Here is a 26,780-nt window from a genome sequence, read left to right as displayed (position 1 = left end):
GAATTAAATAAAACGTAAACTGTGCAATTAGTTTTTAGATTTCTCTTACTATACTAAACATTTTCAACTGTTGTCCTCCATGCAAGTACTTCCCACTCAAAAATAAAATAAAATACAATGTGTATGTAATGTGTCGTTGGCTCATGTAATTTTTTTAATCCATGGTCACTTGTTTTCAGATTTCTAATGCTCCAATATTAGTTCTTCAGAATGCATATTTTATTTTTTGGTTCGATTCAATTTTTAAAATCGAGACTAAACAATAATTAACTCACTTTTCTCTATCCTCTTATTTCTCCTACTTTATCTGGCTCTCTTACTTTATTCTATTTCTCTTTGTTACTTTATTTCCTCTCCTAGTATACTATTTACAATTTAATTCACTAAATATCATTGCCTAAATTCGTGTGCCAAAATAGAAACATAATGTCTCACTTAGGCTGGAGTAGCTGTTTGCATCAAGATTCAAGAATGACATTCTTTTCAAGATAACAACTTGTCTTATTCCATTTTCTTTGGGAGGATAGAGTTTCTTTCCAAGCATTTATTTTCAGTTTACATATATATTTGTCTGCTACTGAAATTATAAACTGGGGTGGGAATAACAAAGCGAAATACAAAGCAACAGCAACACATACGGAGGTGTCTGTTTATTCATATGTTGTAGAATATATACAATGTACATATTACAGACACGCACATGCATACCTTAAGTTCATGAAGATTCCAAGAGGGAGGACGATCTTGATGTGGAAACAAATGTCTGTACCGTCATCATACAAGCATTCCCTGAGCTGTCAGAGTCTGTGTTTACATCATTTAGCAGCAACACAATTTGTTCATCCTGTTTTAGAGGCCCAAAAACAAAATAAACTCAGCTAACTTTTTCATACTTGCTTTGTATTGAGACAGTGATAACCATCAGGGATGCATAACAGAGCAACCTCAGGTGAATTAAGGCCCGTCTTCAAGTTATAGAAATGCTAATCAGCTGGCTATTCAGCTAAACAAACGGGGTATTATTGACTAAGTTCGTAAAAAGGGTTAATTGTGTCATGCAACCCGAACTTTGGAGCCATTTGCAAAATATTCTGAATTTTATAAACTACAAAAAAAAATAGATCGAATTTTTATATTCTAGTTGTAAAAATGTTCCAAACTTCAGAAAATACAAAAATGACATGAACTTACCTTGCCCATGTAAGGATCAATCAAATCAAAACGCTTGCATAAGATAGTGCAGGTCGCCACTGAAACTCTTCTCTCTTCGGATACATTGCTTTAGCTTTTAATTCATCTTCAAGGGAAGATGTATGTTTCTGCATAACCATTCATGACCACGATGCATTATGGTCAGCACGTAATTAACTTAGTACCTGCAGCCAAATCTTCTACTACTATCCATACCTCTACTCCACCAGTAGTGAACTGTAATCCTGAAACAGCTGACAGGTCCTTAAGCAACTGACTGCTCACCTGCCTTTCGTTACCTAACTTTGCTTTCTGCACCGCAGCTGCAGCTTCTTCAAATTCTAATCTTTCACGAGCACGAACAGCTTCAGACATATCGCTGGAACCACCAGAGTCTTTAGTTCGAAGACCTCCTTCAAATTTCTCCTTCAAGAATTGTTCAAATCTGATCTGTTTCGCTGGGTCACATTGGAAAGGTTTTCTGACATCTGCCTGTTCATTCTATCAGAAAATACATATTCAGTATCATGTAGCAGTATCCCGGCTAACAGAGATAACATAAAATGGTACTCACCACGGATGTAGGTTTGGTGAATGTATCTGACAGTTTTATTTGAACATTTACAGATGCAGAAGAAGCCACCATAGAGCTTGAATCTCTTGAATTTCTCTCGAGTGCTTTTTCTCCTAGAATTGCTCCACGTCTTTCAGCAGTCAGCTTTTCTGAATTATTCAGCTTCTTCTCTTCCCATAGTTTGTGTTGTTCGCCACGCTTTTGGCGCTCTTCCCAGAGCTTCCTTGCATAATAATCAGAACCATTTCCACCACTAAGGAAGGCAAATAGTGGGTTAGACTGATTCTTCTCCTTGGAGAGATCCTCAAACAATTTGCCTCAACGAGCTACTAAAGTTGCAACCCCTTCAATCAAGACCTTAAGATTGTGATCTTCTGGCGGAGGGATCTCGGTGGGAGGGATTTCAGCATTCTTGCCGTCATTATCAGCAGAAGCAGGAAACTTATGATGGGGAACAAAATCCTCTGGAATTGAGGGAGGTTTAAATCTGCGAATATCCAACACAAGTAAACATGTTATACTACTTAAATTTACAACAAAGCTATAAAAAATTGTAAATGAGGGTGTCAAGCTTCCAAGTTGGAAGAATGTTGCATAAACGAATACCTCTCTAGTTGGTGCTCGGATTTTGATGCAGCTTTAAACCCAGGCAGAACATCATCTTTCTTTTTGTCTAATATCCGCAAAGTATCCACCTTTGCAACCCAAGGTTCTTCAATTTCTTGTACATAAGTATCTTGAACGTCGATACCTGTTGAAAGAGTATCTGTGAGAAGACATAATGACTTCACAAGAAAGACGTACACAATTTTGTGAAGCAGTTGCAAACTTGTATAGGAACTCAACTATAACAAGAAAAGGGGGTGGGTCAATGTTACATATATTAATTATTTAACGATTGATGCTTTAAAGGTTTTAAATATGTTAGCTAATATTTTGATAAGAACTATATAAGCTCTTAGCTGCAAAGTGGCGACTAGGAAGTTATCATAAAACTAGAAAATGACAATTCAACCCAAATCAGCCCATCCTTCAAATACTGAGTAATCAAGCTGAGCTGAAAAGCAGCATAAATCAGTTAATATGTAGCAAAAACTTGTAAAAAATCACTACAAGTGTCATATATATCTTCATCTTCAGCACCTAAGTCTTCAAGAGCTCCAATGCCGAAACCTGGGCCTATCTTTCCTGAACACATATATAAATAATAAAATTAGAATTGGTCTAGGCACAAATAAATGTAAAGATGATATAATTACTAACACCACAAGTAAAACTCACCTTTTGAAGTAAGTGACCTAAAAGGTTCCATATTCCCCTTCCCAGACATTCTTTGTCTTTTCTTTTCTATAAGATGAAAAAAAAAGAGGTCAAATTTATTAATTAAAAAAAAAATACTTGCATAGAACTAGTCATCTAAATCCAGAAAGTGACATACCCCTAAACTCCAGAGCTTGCTTGAAAGGATCATAGCCTAAACCATACAAATCGTGCTTGGGGTCGACTACATATGCCTGAAAAAGATGGAGACCCAGGGTGAACAAACCAATGGGAATCAACAATTTTATTGAAGTTAGGGAAACCAATATAAAATCTAACCAGTACGGTTTTGTAGAACCGGTCATCATCGTTGGCTGGTAAATCCAGATCCTTTCCAGTGTCCTCTTCAGTCAGCTTCGAGTGCACAGTGTTCGGTCCTGCATCACTTGAGAGTGCCAGAAAAGCTTTCCTAGCTTCTCCACGAGCAACTTCAACAATATGAATCATATGTTAAAACAATGTTAATAAGCCTAGGAATGATTTAAGTAGCACAATATGGCATCCTCATACAGGAAATCATCCGTGGTGATAAAATTTAGAACATGATAGTAAGAGCTTGACATGTAGCTTTGTAAGAGGCCTACCATCAAGTGAATTCCTGTTAGATTCCTTTATGGACAGTCCTGGCTGCCATCCCATCTTAATCAAGAGTTTGATACCTGGTGCAAAGAAGGAAGAGAACTCAAAAAGATGAAACAACATGCAGCAAGAACACATATCACAATATCTGGCACAGACCTATAGATTCTGTTGCCAGAACCACTAGTTCATCAGGAACAGGTCCAGGAATTGCTGAAGGCCTAAATAAATAATAAAATAAAAAATATAGATTAGAGCCATGAGTCTTAAGTTATAGAATGAATTGCCAAAGCCAAATAAAAATGAAAGCGGTAAGTAGAATATGTACAGGCATAGGCTGGTAATTAATGCTACATGGGACTTTACAAGATTTTGGAAAAAAGAATCAAAGAAATAAGACAAAATGCAAACGTGCTAATTCCTTTCCATCCAGACCATGTACACAATACATCTGTACACCCATCTTCAGTGACATAAGCTGGTTAAAGCAAAGGTGCAAATCAGTTAAACATGCCAATTAGAGAGTTTGCATCAAAGATGACTAAGTTCACTTAAAAATAATCTACCGAATCACATAGTATCTAACAAGAGAGCATTAGGAAGTAGACCGGATCCTAACAAACTGCTGATATACCTATCAATCCCATTTATAAACTCACATTGCAATATCAATTAAATTGTCCACAGTTCAGAGTTCAGGCAATAAAAACATGCAGAAAATATACATAAATAATATTTACAGGATCAGAATTTGCATCTAAGAGGAGAAACCTTTGCTGTTGGTCCATATCAGCCTCTTTCCGAGCAAGTTCAGCTGCTGTAAACCCAAATGTGTCGAACTGCATTGATGACCCCAAGGAGCGACCTCCCAAATCCTACATTGAATAAAAAATTGGAACCTTCAAATGAGAATAAAGACAGCAGAATGACCCACAATCACCAAACATCAAATTCAACATTATCATATTATCATCCTTTAATAAAACAACATAGAGATAGGCTCGCAAAATGGAAGATTAAAATCTGTATTTCTGATTATAAAGGAAACACAAAACACAATGATGACATGGCATACAGCTTTCTCATCCTCATCCAGGAAGTTAAAAAATGCTCTGCTTTGTGACTTCAGCCCGACTCTTCCGAGATGATGTGAATGATTGTGGAATCCATCCTGCAAGTTCCAGCAGCAACAAATATACACTTTTAGTGTCTGTTCACATATAACACACACAAGCACACAACTCAATCGAGAGATATAACGGAACAGACTGAACAGTAGAACACCTTCTTTTGGAGCCAACAGTATTGTAGTAACCAGCTGAATATCCACCAGTAAATGCTCCATGAAACCTCCTCCCCCCCTGTTCATCTGTCACCTAAAAGTTCTCCCACAAACAAATTAGGCATAATCTAAAGCAAAATCCCCATATCAGCAGCTCAGAAACTAAAACGATAATCAATATTCATTCTGTGAGAACCACTGCCACATTTAACAAATCCTTCCAGCCGTTCAATTTAAACATCGTATTGAAAATTGCGGGTGTTAATTCGTTTCCAAGCAATTAAGCTAATGCAAGTAAGAGTGTGACAACAGCTATGATTATTAATCAATTTGAAATTTTTATGATTGCAAAAGGATGCACGACGATTCAATTTCAGAAATTCAGGGATATTTGAGCTAGTCGCCTTCACCTCTTGTTTCCACGGAGGAAGAGCGGTTCTGAGCTGACCGGAAGCCTCCGCCACCGACTTCTTCCCTTCCGATCGGTGTTCCATAGAACACGAAATCTTCTTCGTCGTTCGCCATTTCTTCTCTTCCCCTCTTCTTTGCTGTGTAATTTCTTCGAATAAATGTTCGATGATATGCTTGAATGAATTGTAATGCTAACAAGTTAGCAAGCACGTTATTTTTGGAGACATTTTTAATTTGCATTAATCTAAAGAGATCGGCCCTAACTATTTTCATTATGAAAATAATATTTTATTCTTTGGTAATAAAATATTGCTTTGTTCCTAAAACTCCCATGTTAGATTAAACTAGTGTTAACACCCGCGCTACGCACGGGCCATACAATTTTAAAATAATGATTGCATATTGTAAATAATTAAAAATAAGCATGATTCTCTGTCCTAATCTAAAAAAAAGATTTCCTATTCCTCACACAATTTAATTCTCCCTCTATCCCAAGGAAAATGAATATTCACTTCACTATTGTTTGGACCACCAATAACACCATTACCAATAGATGCAACCTAAGAAAAAAAATCGTTAAATTTTGAAGCTTCATCACCAGATTGAAAACAATCCAACATGATAAAGCGATTGATCTTTACTTTTATTAATAGTTATTGCATATGCCTAACCTACTTTTTCACACGAATACCATTTATTCAATCGCAATCGGTCTCTAATTTACGCAGAATAACTGCTTACAAACTGACCTCCTCCAAATCCGAATGTGGTGAAGAAATTGAAAAAAAAAGTGTATGACTCTACAATACATCAGAACGTGTCAAACAACGTGAATCTAAATAAATAAAGTTAAATGTATAAAAAATTATCACTATCACCTTCATATATGAAATTCAGTTTTATATATCTTCAAATAATACTCGTGATGCATATAGTTCCTAAACTATGGATAACATCTTAGTAAACACAACATAACAATAGAATCAAAAGTAACTTTAACCTCATCATAAAGTAACTTTAACCTCGTCATTGTAGACTAAAATCTCGTGACTCTTGAAAATACAACGTACAATTGTCTATGACTACAACCTTATCTTTTTAGAAATTGACCTAACATGAGTATTAAATATTGGGCTTTGAAATACATCAGGCCCTCATACTAAGATCCAATGCTTACTGAAGCCCCATTTCATGTTATCAATGCAACATTGAGTTACCCTATAATAGTAGAGAAATTGAGGTGGTGCTTAAAAAAAAAAGAATCGCAGCGATTGGATGCTCCGGCGAGTGGGAATCCCCATTTCTTTGACCTTGGAGATTCAAAACCGGCTTGGTAGGAGGCGTCTGGATTCTTACGGAAGAAGCGGATCAGAGAGAGGCCATCGGCCTTCTTAACAGAGTGGAGTGGAGTGGTGATACGATGACTCTTCGTTGAGGAAGCTGCAACGTTTCCGGCATAGAGTCAGTGACGACAAAATCTGGAATTGCAGGGAGAAATTTTGCACTGGCAACAATAAAAAATCTGAATTTGGAGGTCAAATGGGAGGGAGAAATCTAGCGCTGACAACAAAATCTTATCTTTCTTATGAATAATTTTTTTCCATTTGATGTTTAAGCTGACATTGTTTGTCTCTCCATCGACCTTTATTCTGTCTCTCCGATTTCGCTCCGTCATGGTTTCGCAGTCATCCTCCATCGATGTTGCCATTGTTGCCGTACTTTCCTTGTCCAACCCCCCTGCACACCTACATATGTACATATATACATATACCGATAGAGAAAAGATAAGACAGAAAGAGCATAATGTAGTTCATTTCGGTCTGTCGGAAACTGCAATCGGGCATTGCTCTGCGCTCTTCTCCTTTCTCTCTGTTAATCACCCATTTAATATTTCTTACACTATTTTCGCAGGACTTTTATAATTGTAGTTCAAAACTTTATGTGAAAGCTAGTTTCAATATATAATTGCTTATTAATCTCCTCTTCACTTTTCTCAAGATTTTGAGACAAAAGAATTTGACAGAGAATGCTCGGTGTAGCTACAGCTAGAGGGTGTAGATTTCTTAGAGCATCCGCAACGCTGCCTCGTTGCGGACTCGGTCTCGTCTCGACGAGACGAGATGTCTCGACGCCCGACGCGTCCCGGAGAGGCAAGCCTCGAGCTCGCGAGACACGCGCCCGGCGCCACGTGGCGCGCGCGGGCTGCTTGCGTGACGCCCACTCGCCGACCCGCAAGTGGGCGTCGGATTTATGACGTCATAATTCAATTTTTTTTTAAAAAAAAAATCAGAATTTTTCAAAAAAAAAAAATTAAAAAAAAAACGGTAATATTACCGTTGAACGGTAATATTTTTTTTTTAATTTTTTTATTTTAAATTTTTTTATATTCTATATATACTCTTCTCCATTCTCCATTTTACACACAAACACACATCTATTCTCTCATCTCTCTTTCTTTCCTCTCCAATCACTTCTAAAATCATTCCTTCATTTTTTTCTTCTCCCAAATTTAATCAATTATGGATCCATTTGAGCAAATGCGTCGAATAATGGAAGAATCGCTAGAAGAAGATCGACGTAGGGAGGAAGAAGCCGCCGCGCCTCCTAGGCGACGCCGGACATACATCCACCGTAACCGGGAGGAAGCCGCCGCAAGGTTGGAACGTGATTACTTCAGTCCGAACCCGGTGTGGGGAGATATCTACTTCCGTCGCCGTTTCCGTATGTCACGCCCGCTATTTTTGCATATCGCGAATACATTGGCGGCACGGGAAGAGTTCTTCAGAGAAGGGTTCGACGCTGTTGGCCGTCCTAGCCACACGACGCTCCAGAAATGTACTGCGGCGATCCGCCAGCTTGCTACTGGACAAACGGCGGATGCGTTCGACGAATACCTGCACGTCGGAGACACCACTGGGCGACTTTGTTTGTTGGAATTCTGCAAAGGCGTCCGGGCAGCCTTCACCGCCGAATTTCTGAAGAAGCCAACCGCCGCAGATTGTCAGTTTCTGCTTCGTCTTCACGAACAAGTGCACGGATTCCCCGGGATGCTCGGGAGTGTCGATTGCATGCACTGGCAATGGAAGAATTGCCCTGTGGCGTTGAGGGGGTCTTACACGATCGGCCACAAAGGCACCCACCCCACCGTTATACTTGAGGCCGTCACCGACTACCGGCTCCATATTTGGCATGCGTATTTCGGGGTCCCCGGCTCGAACAACGACATCAACGTGCTCAACAACTCCGACCTCTTCGCTGAAAAGTTCTGAATGGTAAAGCGTCGGCCATCAACTTCGTTGCTAACAATCGGCAGTATAGAATGGGGTACTATCTGGCCGACGGCATCTATCCGAAGTGGCCAACCTTCGTGAAGACGTTCAACAGGCCTACGGACGCAAAGCAGTCTCTTTTTGCGCAGAAGCAAGAGTCTGCTCGCAAGGATGTGGAGAGAGCGTTCGGGGTTCTCCAAGCGCGATTTAACATTATCAAAGCCCCGGCTCGTACGTGGTTTATCGATAATATGGTCGACATTATGTATACGTGCATAATCTTGCACAACATGATTGTCGCCGACGAAGGACCTGAGGCGGGAAATTGGTTCGACCCTGAAACCCCGGGAAGCTCAACCGCAAGTAGTCCGCCTCGAACGGGAGTGCATCCGTCTTTGCACGAGCGGATGTCTATTCGGGCAAGGACACGTGATTCTACCGCCCACGCCCAACTCCAGGAGGATCTAATGGAGCACATTTGGGCAAAATTTGGCAACCATTAGATGATCGTCACTAGAGAACTCCTTCTTCTGCTTCTTTGCCTCCATTTTTTTTTTTTTGAGTTTAAGTGTGCAATTTGTAATTTTAGTTTTTTAATTATGTCTTTTTTATTTTTTTAGGTATTTAAATTGTAATTTTATTTTATTTATAATGAAGTGTGTTTTTTATTAATTGAATTTGTTGGAATTAAAAATAAAAAATGAAATTGAATGAATAGTTAAGAGATGGTTAAGAGATGGAGGGTTGCAGGTGCCGTCTCTTAGTTAAGAGATGAGCTGAAAAGTACAGTGGGGCCCATGAATAGTTAAGAGATGAGACGGTTAAGAGACGGATAAGAGGCAAGCGTTGTGGATGGCCTTATTTCTAGTTCAACAAAATAACTACACGCCTACACCCACTTCCACTTCTCTATTATCTGGTTTTCCCGCCAAAAGTGGTCATAATGGCATTTCTGTGATTTTCTCGACAACTCTTCCTTTATATATTGATAGATTTCTAATTTTGGAAGATTGGTTTATGTTGAAATTTTTAAATAACTTAGTTGCTAGATTCAATATCAATTTCAAATTTACATGAACTAAATGAATAATACTACAAACAAATATTTGCCAAAATCTGGTTCCAATTTTGATCTTTAATATGTCGAAAACGAGATGACAACACAATTATTTACTTATATATCCAAATCTCAGTTTTATAAGACTCTATTGATTCATCATTATTGGGAGTGGAGTTATATACTATTATACACAAGTTTCATATGGTTTTTGTAATTTACGTTTCTTTTATGGTATATAAGTACAAGCTCTTATTCGTGTGATTTATCTTGAGAAATTGATTTACACATTGAAATGAGAGATGAAACATACACCATCTTAACTAAGGGTTTTGAAGACGATAGTGAAGAAGGTGAGGTTTGCTGACGGTGTCGTGGCAAAGTCGACAGTTGTGCGTGAATTCATAGACATGGAGCATGTATAAGTTCTATGTGGATTTGTTGAAATTGTATTGTATGAATTTGAAAAATAAAAAACAATGTATCACCTCTGGAAATCGAGACTTGAACTATGAATTCATTCTAACATTTCTTTGAAGATTTTTCTTTTAAAAGCTGAAAATGGTTCCTGGCTAGCTCATCGAGCTACCTATCATGTTTTCGACGTGACGTCGATGAGTTCGCTGCGTTATTGCCTCCAAATGCAGGGCATAATTGAATCTTTTGATTTATTTCTAAGGCCTTTTCTCTATTGAATTATCTTTTTCTCAGATGTTCATGGAAATAAGCATTTTTCTACCAAAGCTTCACACCCTTCACAAAACACACAAAAAGAAATTGAAAATTGTTAAGAATTTTTTTTCCATAGTTAATATTCCTATTATACATTAATTTTTAAATGCAACATAAGTCAAACAAAAATGACTTACATTCCAATAGGAAATAAGTGAGCCTTTATGGGGTTGCAACCAAAAGAATGCTTCAAGATCATCTTGTGTTGTAGAGGAAATTTGAACTTTCTTGGCTTTCAAAGTTGCTATGAAATAGTTATTGCCATATTTTGGATGTTCAACTTAAATATATGCATACAAATCCTCCCCTGGCTCACTCCCTTTAAGCCTCCAATGTCCATGCATATCCTTCATAATTTAGGCTAGTCGTCACAAAAATGTCACAAGTTCGAATCTCCCAGACCTTTTCAAGGCCGAGTTACTAAAAAATGTATCAATAAGGGCCTATATACCGAGAAAAATGACTTATATATCAAGAAAATAGTACTGAACGAGAAAGGGCTTATGTATCCACATTTTGGGACCGAATCTAAGCTCGGCTCGAACACAGACGTTACACTTTCGGTCCATGGTGGAAATATAATATCAGCTGAGTTTTGAAGAATCCTACGAATTTGCAAGAAGAGCAAAGAAAAGCCACCAGTCATTTAACATTAGAAAAAATAAACAGAGAATGGAGTTGAGATACTATAATTACACCTAGGCAGTGGTTCCAAATAAATTCGGATATTACCCAAGGTCAATCATACACAACGAGCAAAATCAAGTACAAACAAGTTCTTTTGTTTACTTCATGTTCAAAATCAAGTTGAAGATCCCATTAATTACCAGCCACAAACCAGTATCCAATAATTAATCACAATTTTGAAGTTTTTTATCCAACAGAGTTTTAAGTTTCCTTCAGTTCAAGTATCCCTACTACACCAGCATTCAATTAAGTTTATTATGAAGGGAGAACATGTTACAAAATTAAGTTTCCCACTCTTACGATCCAATACCAGAAACTGTGCACGCCACTTGGAGAGCCCTCTTAGTTTTCCCATTCTAATCCAATAATTGCTGCAGCAGGCTGAGAATCAGATGTTTAGATTCAACTTTTTAAGGAAAATATGTTCCTAAAAACGATCTCCAAGTAACATATAAACACAATGATACTAATAAGACGTTTCCAATTTTTTAAACCTTTTTCATTCATGCACTATTTCAATATTTAGCCGTTTCCACTCTAAACCTTTTTAATTCAATATTACTATTATCACTTGTGTTTACATCTTTTCATTGAATGTTGTTCTCGTTACATTTTTTATTCAATGATCTGCACTATTTTCAATATTTACTATTTAGCCGTTTCCAATTTGGTAAGCCTTTTAAATTCATGCACTATTTTCAATATGTAGCCGTTTCCAATTTTCTAAACTTTTTAAATTCAATCTTATTTTATCAGTCGCACTTGCCGAGGTTGTGCAATTAGTTTTTAGATTTCTCTACTACACTAAACATTTTATCCGTCACTAATGTTAATTCATTTTTTAAAAAAAAACCTCAAATTTTATTTGCTAATTTATAAATGTATTGATCAACAATTAAGAAACATTCACTAATACAATATTTGATTAATTGAAACACACCACGTCCCCGCAATATGTAAATTACAACTTCAGAAACAGTTAATCGAGATTGGAAGGACATTAAGCTGCTTCTTTGATTCATAAAATCTCTACCTTCTTTCTTCAATACTTCCAATTATCAATGAGCAAAGCTTGTGCATAAATCTGAAAATCAGATATCCATATATCAAAACAACTCCTATTTAGACAATCATTATTAAAACATAATTTATCACAGAGACTGAATGTAAGACAAATATAATTAATTTGCTAAAGCTCAATGATCTTAAAATTATATATACAACCATCAAAACAATTCTTAATGCATTATTTGTAGACTTATTTTTCACCTGACTTGAATGTAAGACATATATGATTGATCTGCTGAAGCTCTATCTCTATGAAGCCACAAATGCTCCACAACAACTCATCCGGCAGACATTTTCAATTTAGTACTACTACTATCAATCAAATAGCAGAAACTACCTAGCTTATATAACACGACTTGTATAACTTCTATTAGTTGGCTAAAACCTTTGTTGAGGCAATAGTTGAAAAATAAACAGAGTCAACTATCATATTCAAGCAGACAAATTATTACCAACGAGGAAGAGAAAACTAAAAAACACTAAGTTGAGACATACATTTGTTATAGACCAACAACACGCATACATAATGCTAGATCTAGAAGATGGTAGAAAATACTATAGCAATTAACTATCCATTCCACTGCATGTTCACCAAACTTGCAAGACACTAGTTGTTTGTAGCATCCACTATGAGAAGAATATTATAACGTTTGATATCTAATAATCATAGTTAGCATCAATAGTTCTCTTTTGTATTAGGCACATGAAAAAAAAAAAGATGAGGCCAAAAAATGTTGTACCTGTGCTCAATTAACCCATGTATGATGATAAGAATTCCCCTGAAACATAAGACTATTATGGGTAAAACATAAGAACTACAAATGAAAGGCATGATCTTGAGTTTTAAAAATACCAACACTTAAACAATAATATTGAATATATGTGTCCAAATAAATACATAACAGTAAGCAAAATAATTACTAGGAGTATTATATCATCAAAAAAACAGCTAAAGACAATCATTTTTTTATAGTTTCTCCATTTTCTTCAGCATTGTCTGCCATGTCACCAACTGCAGCATTTATCTTATCCAAAGTGAGCCTTTGCTTCATATACTACAAGTTGTTAAATCTTAGACCTACTAGCTTGAATGAGCGGATAAAAGGTTGAATACGAGAATAGCTTTCAAGTGATTTTAAGTTTATTTAGTCCAGATCATAGCTGATATACTGACTGCTTAATAGGGTTCACTTACAGTGGCATTCATTAGCAGTAATATACCACATTGGAGCCGAATCTTGACCTTTCTTCTCCTGGAGTAGAAAGTGAATGCATAAAATGAAAAATCACTCTATTGTTTCTCAATCATTTCCTAGAAGTAATGCATGGTTCATATTCAATTTAAACTATCAATGAGCTCAATGAATTAACCAAGAATACAAGAACATGACCAAGCTTGTTAAAACACTATAACAATATATGTGATTCTTCCATCTGCATCTTTATCAACACTATAACAATAACCAAAAAAGAGTACCTCACTGAGTAGCGACTTCATCTTCAGTATATTTTTTCCATCTGCATCTTTATCAATCCTGCATTCAAGAATTTATTTAAAATGTATATATGTGATTGGAAATGAGGATTAAAGATAAATCCATGGTAATATGAGTAAGTTTTAAGTCAAAACTCTGATTAGCGATCTGATCCCAGAATTCCTTGTGCTCCTCCTTGGTGCCGGTGAGAAAATCAGACATTGTCAGTAAAGAAAATGTAGAAGACTAAAAATCCAAGGACTGGAGCCGATCAAAAGTATAGAATTAAGAAGAGCATGGCTGAAAGCCGACCATCTGACCGAATGTGAGACAACTATCAAGGTTAATGTCAAGACCATCAGGTGAAGTTGTCCCTGGAGAGGGCTTCAAAGATTCTCCTCATTAAAAAAGGCTATTAAGATTGCTAAAGTGCAAAAAAAACATGAACAAAGAAGCTCGTAGAGAAGTGAACAAAGTCATACTTACTCTCAAACCAAAACACTTGTTTTCTGGAAAGAGGTCAACCGGCAAAATATATAGACGTTAGTGAAAGCGTGAGTAAGATCTTGCATAACAGTATGCTCTTGCGTAAGAAGCTCTGGACGGATATCACAAAACATCAGTCCATTCAACTGGTTTTATCTCATATGTTGTTTAAACAATACCATATAAAAAATCCTCCTAAAACAAGAAAAACGTTTAAATAATGGTCTCATCAAAACATCCTTCATACGTCTAGCTTTCACTATTATAAATAATGGTCCCAATATTATAAATTCAATTATTCATTATGCTCAATATTATAATTTCAATTATAAAACCTATCACATTTCAGAAACTATACCAGTTTTGATGAATAATCAAATTACAAAACCAATATACCCAGCATAAGAAGAATGAAGACATTGCAGAAGCTATACCAGTGCTGTAAAGTCATTTTTTATTTCACAAAACATTTTTAAGAATTTCTAAATTCACAAATCATAGATAAAGACATGTATGAACAGAGTATAGTTATACAAAATACCTAAATTCTACGTGATTTAATACATTCCAGATTGACCAATGATCAAACTCATACTCATACTCAAACTTGAACACTTAAAATTGTTTTGCTCAATTTTCCTTTTATCACACCCACTCACAATGAAAAAATGCAGAACCGTAAGAAGAACTATATGAGAATTAAGCTCGAAGTTTCTTCAATTTTAGAAAAAATAACCAAAAAAACTTGGACTCACCGTCTGAAGCTTATCTTAAACTTCCTGAACCTTTTCGATTTTGGAGAACGAACTCATCATCAATCTGTGCTCCAATTTCTCTCGGCAACGAAAAAATGAGAAGGATAAAAGGAAAATCAATCACTTATATGTATACCACCAAATAAATTACTAAAGGAACCAGAATCATCAAGGAAACGCTTATACCTGGTCGTGTTAGGAAGAAAAAAGGAATAAACCTAGATTCAGGCGGTGGAGGAAGACACTGCAATTTCGCGAGAGGTGGTGTTCGCCCGAATGTGATGAAAGCGGGGAAGACTCGCCGCTGTAGAATTGGAGAGAGATTTCAAGCGAGAGATGGTGGATTCCAGTTGTGGATTCGCCGAATTTCAGGAGGAATTGATCGGTTTTGAGGAAGATGAATGAAGGAAAAATGAGGGCAGATTTGGGGAAGAGTTGCGTGAATGAGAAAGATATTGAATTAGAAGTTAAGGGTGGAAGGAGGATAAACCGCGGTTGAGGGGGGCGAACTTTCGCCGGAGAACAGAACAATTACTGTGTTTTGACTTTTGAGTTTGTTTGAGAGCAATGAATGCGAAAGATGAAAGATGGGAAAAAATGTGTCCTTAATTAACGACGCATTTTTGAATGCATCTCTAATTTAAATATTCCAAGACGCACTAGTTTAATCGTCAACGCTTTTAGTCTGTGTCCTTAATTTTGTCTCTTTTTTATTGCGTCTCTAATTCTGCCTCTTTATATAGTAGGAGTACTAATATAATTGTTGTTGTGGACACACACACGCATACCTTAAGTTCGTGTAGATTCCAAGGGGGGACGATCTTGATGTGGAAACAAATGTTTGTACCGTCATCATACAAGCATTCCCTGAGCTGTCAGAGTCTGTGTTTACATCATTTAGCAGCAACACAATTTGTTCATCCTGTTTTAGAGGCCCAAAAACAAAATAAACTCAGCTAACTTTTTCATACTTGCTTTGTATTGAGACAGTGATAACCATCTGGGATGCATAACAGAGACAGGAAATATAAATGTTGGGAGATGAATAATAAAAATAAAGAAGAGACAGGAAATAAAAAAATAAAAATCTCTTATTCTAAAAAATTCGGCTGTCTTTATCCCATATTTCAAAAAGTCTGCGAATTGAATGCCAAATTTCGAAAGGTGAGTGTATTGGACCCCTTTTTTCTTAAATCTCTCTTATTGGACGTGCCATTTAGAGATAATTTTCATAGGAAAACCGAAAATGCAATAGAGGGAAAAGTGGATTTGCGTTATAGTCCTATGTTCAATTAGGGTGGGGCTGAAGCCCTTACCAAAATTATTTTTTAAGCATTTTTCTTATATAAATTTTTAAAATTTATCCAAGTTTAAAGCAAATTATTATATAAAAGCCCTTATAGCTAATCTAAAACACCTGAAAATATACTTAAATTAAATTTAGAAATTTCAGCCCTTATCAGTATTTATTTCTACGTCCGCCCCTTGCCAGGGCCAGGAGGGTCACTGGGCCCCAAGCTATTTTCTTTCTTCTATATTCTGTATAATATATGCAATACCCAAGTTCGATTCCTTTCATTAAATTTCACAAGTTCCCATTTTCTATATTTATAATTTTATTTTTTTTTATCTATTTTGCATTTTATATTTTATTTTACACTATTAACATAATTTATATTTTCTATTTTACAAGAGTCGTTACCTACATACATCGTCGATGGATACTTAACAAGTAAGCATTGACGTTTAGAATGTAAATTAGACATTTGAACATCATAAAAATATTATTTCCATCCATTAAAAACTTACGTAAAAATTGAAATTAATGATTATATTGAACATCCGTCATTGACATAAAAAAAAATTATCCTATAGTTATTACACTAACTTGGCCCCAATCACAAAAATCCCGGTTTGGTAGTATTCTGTAAAAGATGGTTAATTCATATCAAGAAGACAAGAAGTGTGATTAAAACTAAAACCTTTGAAATGTTTTTAGAAAAGAAGGTAATGTATTACTGCTCTAGCGATTTGAAAAAGTAAATGAAACTAGAAAAGAAGGTAATGTTTGTATTAAATAACACTAAGTTGGATGAGCATGCATGTGTAAAACCATGCATATGAAGTCTTCTATTTTCTTTTTCACGAAGCGACTTGCAAGGTGGATTAGTTGGATGTCCAATAATTATCAGTGATTTTTGTTGTTAATTAAAGTTGTATTATATCTTTATGTTATGGATATTAATTATATTGTTAATATTAGGATTTCTTTTATTAGCAATTCGGTAATCGTACTCAAGAATAATTTCTGCTCCACTTAATTTAATTTTTGTTTATATTACTATTATTTTGGTTACGCATCATTATTAATAATAAAATTGTGCTTTAGTGACAGTTACATGTTCAAGCATCAAAGATGGTCCACGTTATTAATAATAAATTTTTGTGCTTTAATAGTAATATTTTTTCACAATTAAGCTATTTTTATGTGGTTTTACGCACTACGGAGTATTATTTTGGATTAGAGTATGAACAATTAAATATATTAATTTGTAATGATAAGGTTGGTGACTATTAAAGATGTTAATTTGTAAAGTTGCATAGCTATTTGTTTGATTTTTGAACATTATTATTATATACTGTAATAATGATTTTATATTGATATTTTGAACATTATGAAATGTTAAAGAGTAATTGCACTGTTTTCTACGATTGATATTTATACAGTAATAAATATATGTCAGTTGCTTCATTTTAAAAATTATACTATGTTACGTCATTAGTTGATTAACCTGTGCAAGTTACAACATTTAATTAAGTTGAGCCCGATGATAAAATACGTACCCGCACTGTTTGTGTGTGGAATACGGCCTAATTCAAAACTGCCGCATGAGCTGCTTTTCATTTCTTGCATTGAATTTCAGATGAAGTTCAGATTACCCTTTCGCCCCTATAATTTTTTTAATCACCCGCTAACTGGAGAGGGCAATTTAGAAAGGAGCAGCATAGAAGATGGGGCCCTTCAAATAAATAAAAAAAAAAATGAAAAACCCATTTCCTGATATATACGTGAGAACTTGAACACTAGAATCAGACGAAATATAACTTGATGGAACAGTAACAAATTGGATAAGATTACTGTGTTATGCACTTAATTGTGCCATTGCATTGATGTTTTGCTACTCTAGGGCGATTCTACATTATAAATTTTCAAAGAGTAATGATAAATTAATAAAATTGTATACAAAATTGGGGTATTTTTGTCATTCTCCATCCTATGCAAAAACTAAGGAACTTGCCTATTTTAATTGTATCTTAGTTTTACATTATAACCCCTCATATTAATTAAAGAATGAAGAATATTACGTTCAACTAAAATTCAAAACGAAAATACTTAGTATATATTTTTATAATAAAAATGTTTTTATATGCTTTTTCTAGTTTTAGCCAAAAAATATGGAAACAAGTTAAAAGAATTAAAAAAACAAAATAAAAAAAATTGAAAATGGGCTAGACGTGTTTAAACACGTGAAACAACTATGCGTGTTCAAAAAAAAATTATTAATAGATCTTTCGTTCTCTAAGAGTATCTTCAAGGGGAGAGTTAAATGGAAAGGTGCAGTCATATAACTACAATTGTTAGCAAATATACGCTTTTTTTGTGTAGTGATACATATTTTATTTACCTTTCCTTGTTAGAGATGATCTAATATAAAGTCAAGTTTGATCGCACATAAATTTTGAAAAATGTAGTGGAAAATGAATGAAAATGGTTAGTGAAATGTGGGTTATTTTCCCAAAAGTTGTAAAAAACAAATGAAATATTTATTGGTAGATTAATAAAAATGATTTTTGTTAGTGGATGGATGGAGTAATACGTTAAACAATGTAATAATGTGTCCATGTTTTCATTCTCTGTGATCGTAATCAATGAGACAATGATATACTACATGGGATATATTTATTACTAACAAAAGTACAATATTCTATGCAAAATCGCGCGACCCAACCTCCGTCATTGGTGCAAATGCATAATAGAGATGTAGATTATTAATTTATTATCATACATAAAAATAGATTTATTGACTACTAATAAATATATATTAATATTTATATGAAAATTAATAATAAAGATATAGATTATATTCATAACATAAAAGTAGATTATTTGAATGATACAATAAGATTGAATTTAAATAGACTAGAAAATAGGGAACGGCCAAATATTGAAAATATGCAGTTCTTTGAATAAAAAATCTGATGAAAACGACATTGAACGTCACAAAATCAGTTGCGGGAACATTCTCTTTCAGTAAGATGCAGTCATTACCAATCACTAAATCTAAATTTTAGTGACCAATTGTGTCATGTCGTTTATGCAGGGATGTGATTGGAGTACAGAGTACTTATTTCATACTCGTACTTTAAAAATACAAATTTTAAAACGGCACAAAGCTTAGTATACTCTCTCCGTCCCAGATAATATATCTCTTTTTTTATTTTGGTTCGTCTTATATAATTTGTCTCATTTAATTTTTTTTCATATTAGGTAGTAAACCTCATTATTCACTAACTTATTCCTACTCACATTTTATTACTCCTTCCGTCTGCCATTAGGAGTCTCATTCATAGGTGACACGGATTTTAAGAAATATTAAGAAAAGTGAGTGGAAAAAAGTTAGTGAAATAGGGGTCTCACTTGTATATATTAGTTTTAAATGAAATGTGAGTAGATTGAGTTAGTGGAAGGTCAGACCCTATTACCATTTATGATAAAAGTGAACAAGGACTTCTATTCGCGGATGAACTAAAATGGAAAAAGGGACTCCTGTTCGCGGACGGAGTGAGTATAAAACTAATATATAAAAGTATGACCCGCATTCCACTAACTTTTTCAACTCACTTTCATTACATTTCTTAAAACTCGTGCTCGGTCAAAGTGAGATGAATTATTCTGGACGGAGGGTGTAATTAATAAAATAAGAAAGTAAAAAAGAAAAATTGATAATGAAAGAGAGAAAAAATAATGAAATTAATGTGAGTGGATTGTAGGATCCATTTATAGTAGTGGTATAAGTGTTAAATAAATTATGTATATGGATTTAAATATTTTTTAAAATAGAAAGTTTGAAAATTTCTATTTTTAAGAGGGAGATTAAAATAAAAAGAGTTGCTATTTTAAAAATACTGAGATAGTATTGGCTTGGATGGTTTGCCTGCCATAATATTCTAATAACTGCTCTATCAAAAATAAATGACGAAAGAATATGGAGTAATATTTTTAGAAAGTTTTTTTTTAATTATCAAAACAATACTATTAGTACATTTTCAAATAAGCATATACGCCATTGAACTGAACATTTCATTAAATCTTAGGGCATCGGGTATCCACAACGCAACTCGTCGGTATCCCGAGCTTGTTTAGCCGAGACGAGACAACAACGAGCTGACGTTGTGGATGACAAATCTTGTCTCGTTCCGTGGAGTGTCTCCTTCTGGATAGAAAGATGGTGAGCCATCTTATCGCCGCTTGTGAGTGAGCTTCTTTTATTCAATTAAAAAAAATTATAAACAAATTTTTATTACTCCCACGTCCCCCACTAATTGTCCACTTTTGTCATTTTCATCCGTCATTCTTTAATCGTCTACTTTCACTTTTTTTCCATAAATGGTAAGTATGTCTCACTTTTTATTCCACTAACCTTTTCAATTCACTTTCCTTTACATTTCTTAAAACTCGTAGCGGAATCAAAATGGACAATTGTTAGGGGATGGAAGGAGTAGAAATTTTGATTTTTAATTATAAAAAAATTGATATATTTTTTAAAAATCTATTTTCCAGATAAAATTTTCAAAATAAAATAAAACTATGGTTTCACAACAATTCGATTTAAATATTAATTTGAAATTTCAATCAAAATTACTGTATATGTGAATATTTTACTTTTTAATGAATTTCATATATTAATTAAATTGAGAACTTATTTAATTAAATTTTATAATAAATAAATTGAAATAGAATATGGAAAGAAAATAAAATAATGAGATCCATGAATGGTGTAGGAAAGAGATAAATTAAGAGAGAGAAGTAAAAAAAGTAGTGTGAGACCAATGAATAGTAGTAAAAGAATGAGATGAATAAGAGACTTAGTTGTTAATGGCCTTAGATTCAAATTATTCTTGGATAAATTTAATTAGTAGATTTAAATGTTATTAGCTCCGATTGATCAATTTAAATCAGTGTACTATATTTGATTAGTGTTAGAATAGACTGATCAATTGCAATAGATAAGTTTTACAATTTTTTTTAAATAAACAAGGTCGCGTCATAAGGAATTCAAATCTCATACCTTTAGTCTCATTACCTTTTTATTGTTTGGCAACTCAAACACACAATATAATCATTATTTCTTTATTTCTATCAATAGTGGTTGCAATATGATATGCATGCATATTGTTTACACGACCTCAACTTTAAATGACATATTTTGAATGATATTATTAGATCCACAGTTTAATGGTGATGTTTTAATGTATATAAATCATCGTATTTAGTTATCATTAACAAAGTGTTTATCTTAGAATTATTTTTGAATTTCAAGTGAATCATTTTTTGTTTGTATAATAAAAACCTAAAATAAATTCAATTACCATGATTCTAGAGATTCTTTGTTAATTGAGTTATCGTTTCTATAAAAAAATATTAGTTCTATGATTTTCAGTCGGCTAAATTGCACGTCGATCGGTTACTCTTTATACTCAGTGTAACCTTTCAGCCGTAAAAATTTTATTTACTAAAACACTTAGATGAAATCCCCCCTACAGCCGCGTCTCGTGTATAAGTGTAATAGACCATGAATCAACAACCGAATGAATAATAAACTATTTACATTCTAGATTATTCATAAATTTGATCAATCCAAAAAGTAGATTATTGGAATGATACAATAAGATTGAATTTAAAAAGTCTAGAAAATAGGGAACGGGCAAGTATAAAAAATAGTGCAGTTCTTTGAATAAAAAATGAAATCGACATTGAACGTCACAACATCGAAAAGTCGCGGGAACATTCTCTTTAAGTGCAATGCTTTAATAACTACTCTATCAAAAATAAACATAAAAGTAGATTTATTGACTACTAATAAATATAGATTAATATTTATATGATTGAATTTAAAATGTCCAGAAAATTGAACGGCCATATATTGAAAATTGAATTCGACATTGAATGTCACAACATCGAAAAGTTGCGGAAACATTCTCTTTAAGTGCAATGCTTTAATAACTACTCTATCAAAAATAAACATAAAAGTAGATTTATTGACTACTAATAAATACTAGTACTATATTAATTTTTATATAAGATTGAATTTAAAAGTCTAGAAAATAGGGAACGGCCAAATATCGAAAATTGAAATCGACATTGAACGTCACAACATCTAAAAGTCGTGGGATCATTCTCCTTAAGTGCAATGCTTTAATAACTACACTATCAAAAATAAATGAAAGAATGTACTCTCTCCAATTCTATAATAACAATTATATTTTGTTATTTTTGGTCTATTTCTTAATAAGAATCACACTTTATTTTTACTATAATTTATAAATAGGTTTCATATTTCACTAATTCACTTTTAATTAATTTGTACACATTTTATTAATTAACTTTTGATATTCTTTTCAATGTACTACTAGTAGTATTTTTTTTATCACCTACTCCCTTCATTCTATAGTAGTGAAGTCATTTTGTCATTTTTTATATGTTCCATAATAGTTGAATCATTTCCATTTTTTAGTAAAAGTTAATACATTTCTTCTTATTATTTTACTCTCTATTATTTTATTATCTCTTTATTTCTCTATTTTTTCATTTTTATATTGAAAGAAATGTATTTATTAAGTACTATGGAATATATGGAATAGGTGGTGTATAATAAAAGTACTCATTTATTGCGTGTGTGACAAAAAGGGAGTAGTAATATTTTTGGGAAGAACATTTTGTAGGAGTAGGTGATTATTAATTATAAAGCCTCAAATAGTATGAATATATTGGCGGCAAAATTGAAAATTCAATTATGACTCTTAGAACTCCACTTGCATCACATTTTAAATAGTACTAGCATTCACAATATTCGCACTTTCTCCCATTCTACCATACTCTTCCATTCTACACAAACCAAGGTCAAGAGATGCTCCCAACCGCCGTCCCTCCACCTCCTCCGACGCCGTCGAGTTCTTGCTGGCTACTGACGAGTTCCACCATACCATTTTACACACAATTTTCATTTCTACGCACATCATGGCCAAGAAATGACCTTAGTCACTGTCCCACGCCGTGGAGTTCCAGCTGGCGACCTTGTGGTTAAAGAAATTGTGCAGCTGTCCGTCTTAGCGCGGTTAAAAGTATTCTTACAGCTGGCCGTGGTAAAATTCTTACCACGAACCAATATTTGAAAGTGGCGCTAGTTTTAACAGCGTTGTTAATCAAATTTTAATCTCTTCTTAAGCACCGCAACAAAATTTCTTTTATTAGTCCACTCAAACTCAAATTCTTCCATTCAAATTTCTTTTCCTCAAACTCTGTCTTTTCTCCCAAGCTTTCTAGAATGGCAAACGAGGTGATTTTAATGCCTCTAACTTTTCCATTGATTCTCAGTTGATGTTGCTTAGTTCTTACTTTTTGTTTTCAATAGATCTTCTCTGAAAAGGTGCGAGAAATCATTCAGAATCCGAGTATAGTTACTCACATTGGTGATGTTAAAGGCATTATCCGCCACGTCAGGTATAGGAATTCGATTTTAGCCTTCTATTTTTGTTTTTTAGATTCATTTTTAAGTATTTAGGTAACAACTGTGAAAACATTTAACATGCTGATTTAGGTTATGCTAACTTCCTGTTTTTTTCTATAATATGGACGAATCATGTACGATCATGTTTAGATTATGCTAACTTTCTGTTCGATTTGATTTATTTTTTACTGTGTAATCAAGTACGATCATGTTTTTGTTCGTAGTATGCATGAGATTTGTTTGTTCTATTCTATCGGATGTGTGTAGGTTTTTACACTATGTGACTAGATGTATTTTCTGCTTTGTATTAATTGTATGGATCCTGATTTAGATTATGCTAACTTCATGTTTTTTGCAATAATATGGACGAATGTTTGTTCTATTTAATTGGTTGAGGTTATGTTTTTTTCTGTGCGATTAGGTTTATTTTTGACTGTATTCTAGTAGGATCCTGTTTTTGGTTTTAATATTGTTGAGATATGTATTCTAGTAGAACCTGTTTTTTCTGTGCGATTAGGTTTTAATATTGTTGAGATATGTTTAATCTATTTAATCGGATGAGAATAGGTTTTTACGCTATGTGACTAGTTGTATTTTCGGCTGTGTCTTTAATTATATTGATCCTGATTTTTTCAACATATGGTTGAGATATGTTCGTACTATTTAATCTGTTGAGATTTGGTTTTTTACTCTTTGTTTAGTATTTGAATCCTGTTTTTCTTTGTCTGATATGGTCCAGATATGTTTGTTCTACTTATCGGTTGAAGATAGGTTTTCTACACTATGTATATGTATCCTGGTTTTACACAGTGTATACAAGTATAAGGATCTTGTTTGTCGTTGTCTGTTTTATTTTTGACTTTGTAAACAAGTATACGGACCTTCTTTTTTCAATAATATGCACGATATATGTTTGTTCTATTTAGTAAGTTGAGAATAGGTATTGTTCTCTGTGTGGATTCTGCTTCTTTCAATATAGATGTTTAGGTATCTATGTTCTTTCAATAGTGTTTTCTTTGTATGTTTAGTTTGATTTCGACTAAGTTTTCCACAATATGGGAGAATGGGTTTTGTTCTCTGTGTGGATTCTGCTTTTTCAATATAGATGTTGAGGTACCTCTGTTCTTTCAATAGTGTTTTCATTGTATGCTTAGTTTGATTTCGACTAAGTTTTCCACAATATGGACCCTCTTTTTTCTTAACAGTAAGAGTCAAGTTGGATCTCGACGTATTCAGGAACTTGTAGAGGAAGCGGCTAAAGTTGATTACCTTAAGGATTTTCACCTTGATACTGTGTTTAAAGAGGTTCAAATACATATCTTTGAAATGGCGGAAAATATGTTTGGAAGCTTCGTGGTTAGGAAGGTAGTCTTTTTCCCTTTATTTTATTTACTTCTTTATATATCAATATTGAGTTTTACAACTGCATATTGAATGTTGCTGAACCAGCTTCTTAGCCATGGCTCGTCCAAACAAGTGACATTGCTTGTGGATTACCTTGTAGATCGTGTTAGTTTTCTGGGCGTTAACCAATCTGGTTCATATGTGTTGCAACAGGTACTAAATCATAGCAAATTAAATATGCTTTTGGTTTACTAAAACTTATTATCTCTTCCTTTACATGTATAAGGCTTTAGGTGTAATGAACCTACCTCAGATGGAATGTATGGTCGAGTTGTTTCCTGTTCCTATTTCTGACTTCCTTAAAGACCAGTTCGCTTTCCGCTTTGTGAAGATGTGTTTCCATACTATTCCTGAAACACATCTGAAAGTTGTCCTTGCTGAAATTAAAGCTAATCCAGTTATAATAATCAAGGATAAATATGCTTGCCTTGTTGTCCAGGTTAGAAAGCTTTTGTAGTTGTTTTCTATAAATGAAATATCACCTAATCTTAAAACACTTGTTGTAGGAGATATTAAAACTGATGATCTGCCCTGTCAGTGTGGTCACGGTTATGGAAGTCATTGTTGATCACCTTGTGACATTATCTTCTGATTTGATCAGTTGCTATTCTGTTAGGGTACTTATTTTGTTGCTCTTCACATCTTTTTTTTTATTTCAGATTTCTATTTATTGAACACATTGTTTATTTTAACAGGCAGCATTGAATAATGTCAGCCACCCCTTGTCTGCTGTCATCTTGGATGGATTGCTGGAAACTGAAGTTGTAGGGGTAAGTGAACGTCCATCCAGTTTATACCCATCTTTTATTACCTTTCTCATCATTAACATTGTATTTGATACAAAATGTTTAGGTTTTGATGAATGAAGAGACTGCCAACTTTTTGTACGTGGATGTCATAAATAAGTGTGATCAAGTACAGCTTGACAAACTTATCTTGGACCTCTCCGCGGTTGCTACTTCATCAACTGAGCCGCAGATGCGTGAACGTAAGGATCGTGTCGATTTCCTGCTCGACAAAGCAAGCAAATGCCTACTGCAGATGGTGTAGCTGTGATGGTTTTATCTCAAACCATTGAATTTTGTCTGTAGAGCTAAACATACGCTACTAATGATAACTAACATGGGAGCCTGTATTATATGAATGCTCCTCTTTTGTCTAGAAATATCCTCATGCTATACTTCTATCTTCTCTGCAAGTGTATATAATATCTCATACAATTCAATGGCATCCTATGCCATTTATTTTTTGTCAAACGAAGGTGTCTGGTTGTTGATATATCGAGCTTCTGTATTGTACACTTATTTGTTTCTGTGTTGTGAGAGTGTCTCTGCCTTCTTGAATATTTACTTTTTGTTAGTTAATAGTATCTTTTATTTAATATATTTTTTATAAATATTAAAAAAGGAATATTAAAAAAATTTATCGTACGTTGCTAAACAGCATATTCTGCCCCTATATTTATCACGTTTGTTATTTATGTTCATCTGGAAACAGCATATTCTTTTAGTTCTTTTAAGATTGTAGAGATATAACTCCACGGTCTCTATCCGAAGATAGCATGAAAAAGCTGCAATCTAGAAGAAAATGATATGAAAATGAAGCCAACAATGGTATTCATAACAATATGTATAATAACAACAGCCTAGAAGTTGCAACTAACCGTGAGTACCAGTCAATGTTTGGTCTGTGCACGATAAG

General features: G+C 34.1%; 1 protein-coding gene, 1 long non-coding RNA gene and 1 pseudogene across 8 annotated transcripts; 1 reads left to right on the top strand and 2 right to left on the bottom strand.

The window, feature by feature from the left end:
• Nucleotides 1-615: 615 nt before the first annotated feature.
• Nucleotides 616-4,793, bottom strand: LOC125224253 (G patch domain-containing protein TGH-like; annotated as a pseudogene). The gene is made up of 13 exons (XR_016135190.1): nt 4,740-4,793; nt 4,436-4,539; nt 3,824-3,885; nt 3,670-3,744; nt 3,365-3,513; nt 3,204-3,279; nt 3,047-3,112; nt 2,879-2,953; nt 2,372-2,516; nt 1,766-2,252; nt 1,408-1,683; nt 1,192-1,319; nt 616-844 (listed from the first exon to the last, which is right to left on the bottom strand). The product of XR_016135190.1 is annotated as a G patch domain-containing protein TGH-like (transcript).
• A 7,204-nt stretch (nt 4,794-11,997) lies between these two features.
• LOC125193635 (uncharacterized) lies at nt 11,998-15,487 on the bottom strand. 6 transcript variants are annotated; one of them, XR_016135095.1, is made up of 6 exons: nt 15,073-15,487; nt 13,801-14,964; nt 13,648-13,705; nt 13,366-13,423; nt 12,911-12,949; nt 11,998-12,186 (listed from the first exon to the last, which is right to left on the bottom strand). It is a non-coding gene; the product is annotated as an uncharacterized LOC125193635 (long non-coding RNA). The 6 variants fall into 6 exon arrangements; XR_007171608.2 differs by having other exon boundaries at nt 13,648-14,243; nt 14,887-14,964; nt 15,073-15,482; XR_016135093.1 differs by having other exon boundaries at nt 13,648-14,243; nt 14,887-14,950; nt 15,073-15,482.
• An 8,292-nt stretch (nt 15,488-23,779) lies between these two features.
• LOC148931418 (putative pumilio homolog 10) lies at nt 23,780-26,356 on the top strand. The gene is made up of 6 exons (XM_089063548.1): nt 23,780-25,040; nt 25,125-25,232; nt 25,306-25,518; nt 25,586-25,696; nt 25,775-25,849; nt 25,932-26,356. Exons 1-6 carry the CDS (start codon nt 24,822-24,824, stop codon nt 26,127-26,129), a joined length of 924 nt encoding a protein of 307 aa, XP_088919674.1. The 5' UTR covers nt 23,780-24,821; the 3' UTR covers nt 26,130-26,356.
• The last annotated feature ends 424 nt before the right edge of the window (nt 26,357-26,780 follow it).

This window comes from Salvia hispanica, chromosome 2 (genome assembly GCF_029641045.1).
Source record: "Salvia hispanica isolate PSC_SH4W2 chromosome 2, Shi_PSC_v1, whole genome shotgun sequence".
Taxonomy (NCBI): Eukaryota; Viridiplantae; Streptophyta; class Magnoliopsida; order Lamiales; family Lamiaceae; genus Salvia; species Salvia hispanica.
The sequence above is the reverse complement of the archived record's forward strand: the minus strand, read 5'-3'. Positions and strand labels throughout refer to the sequence as shown.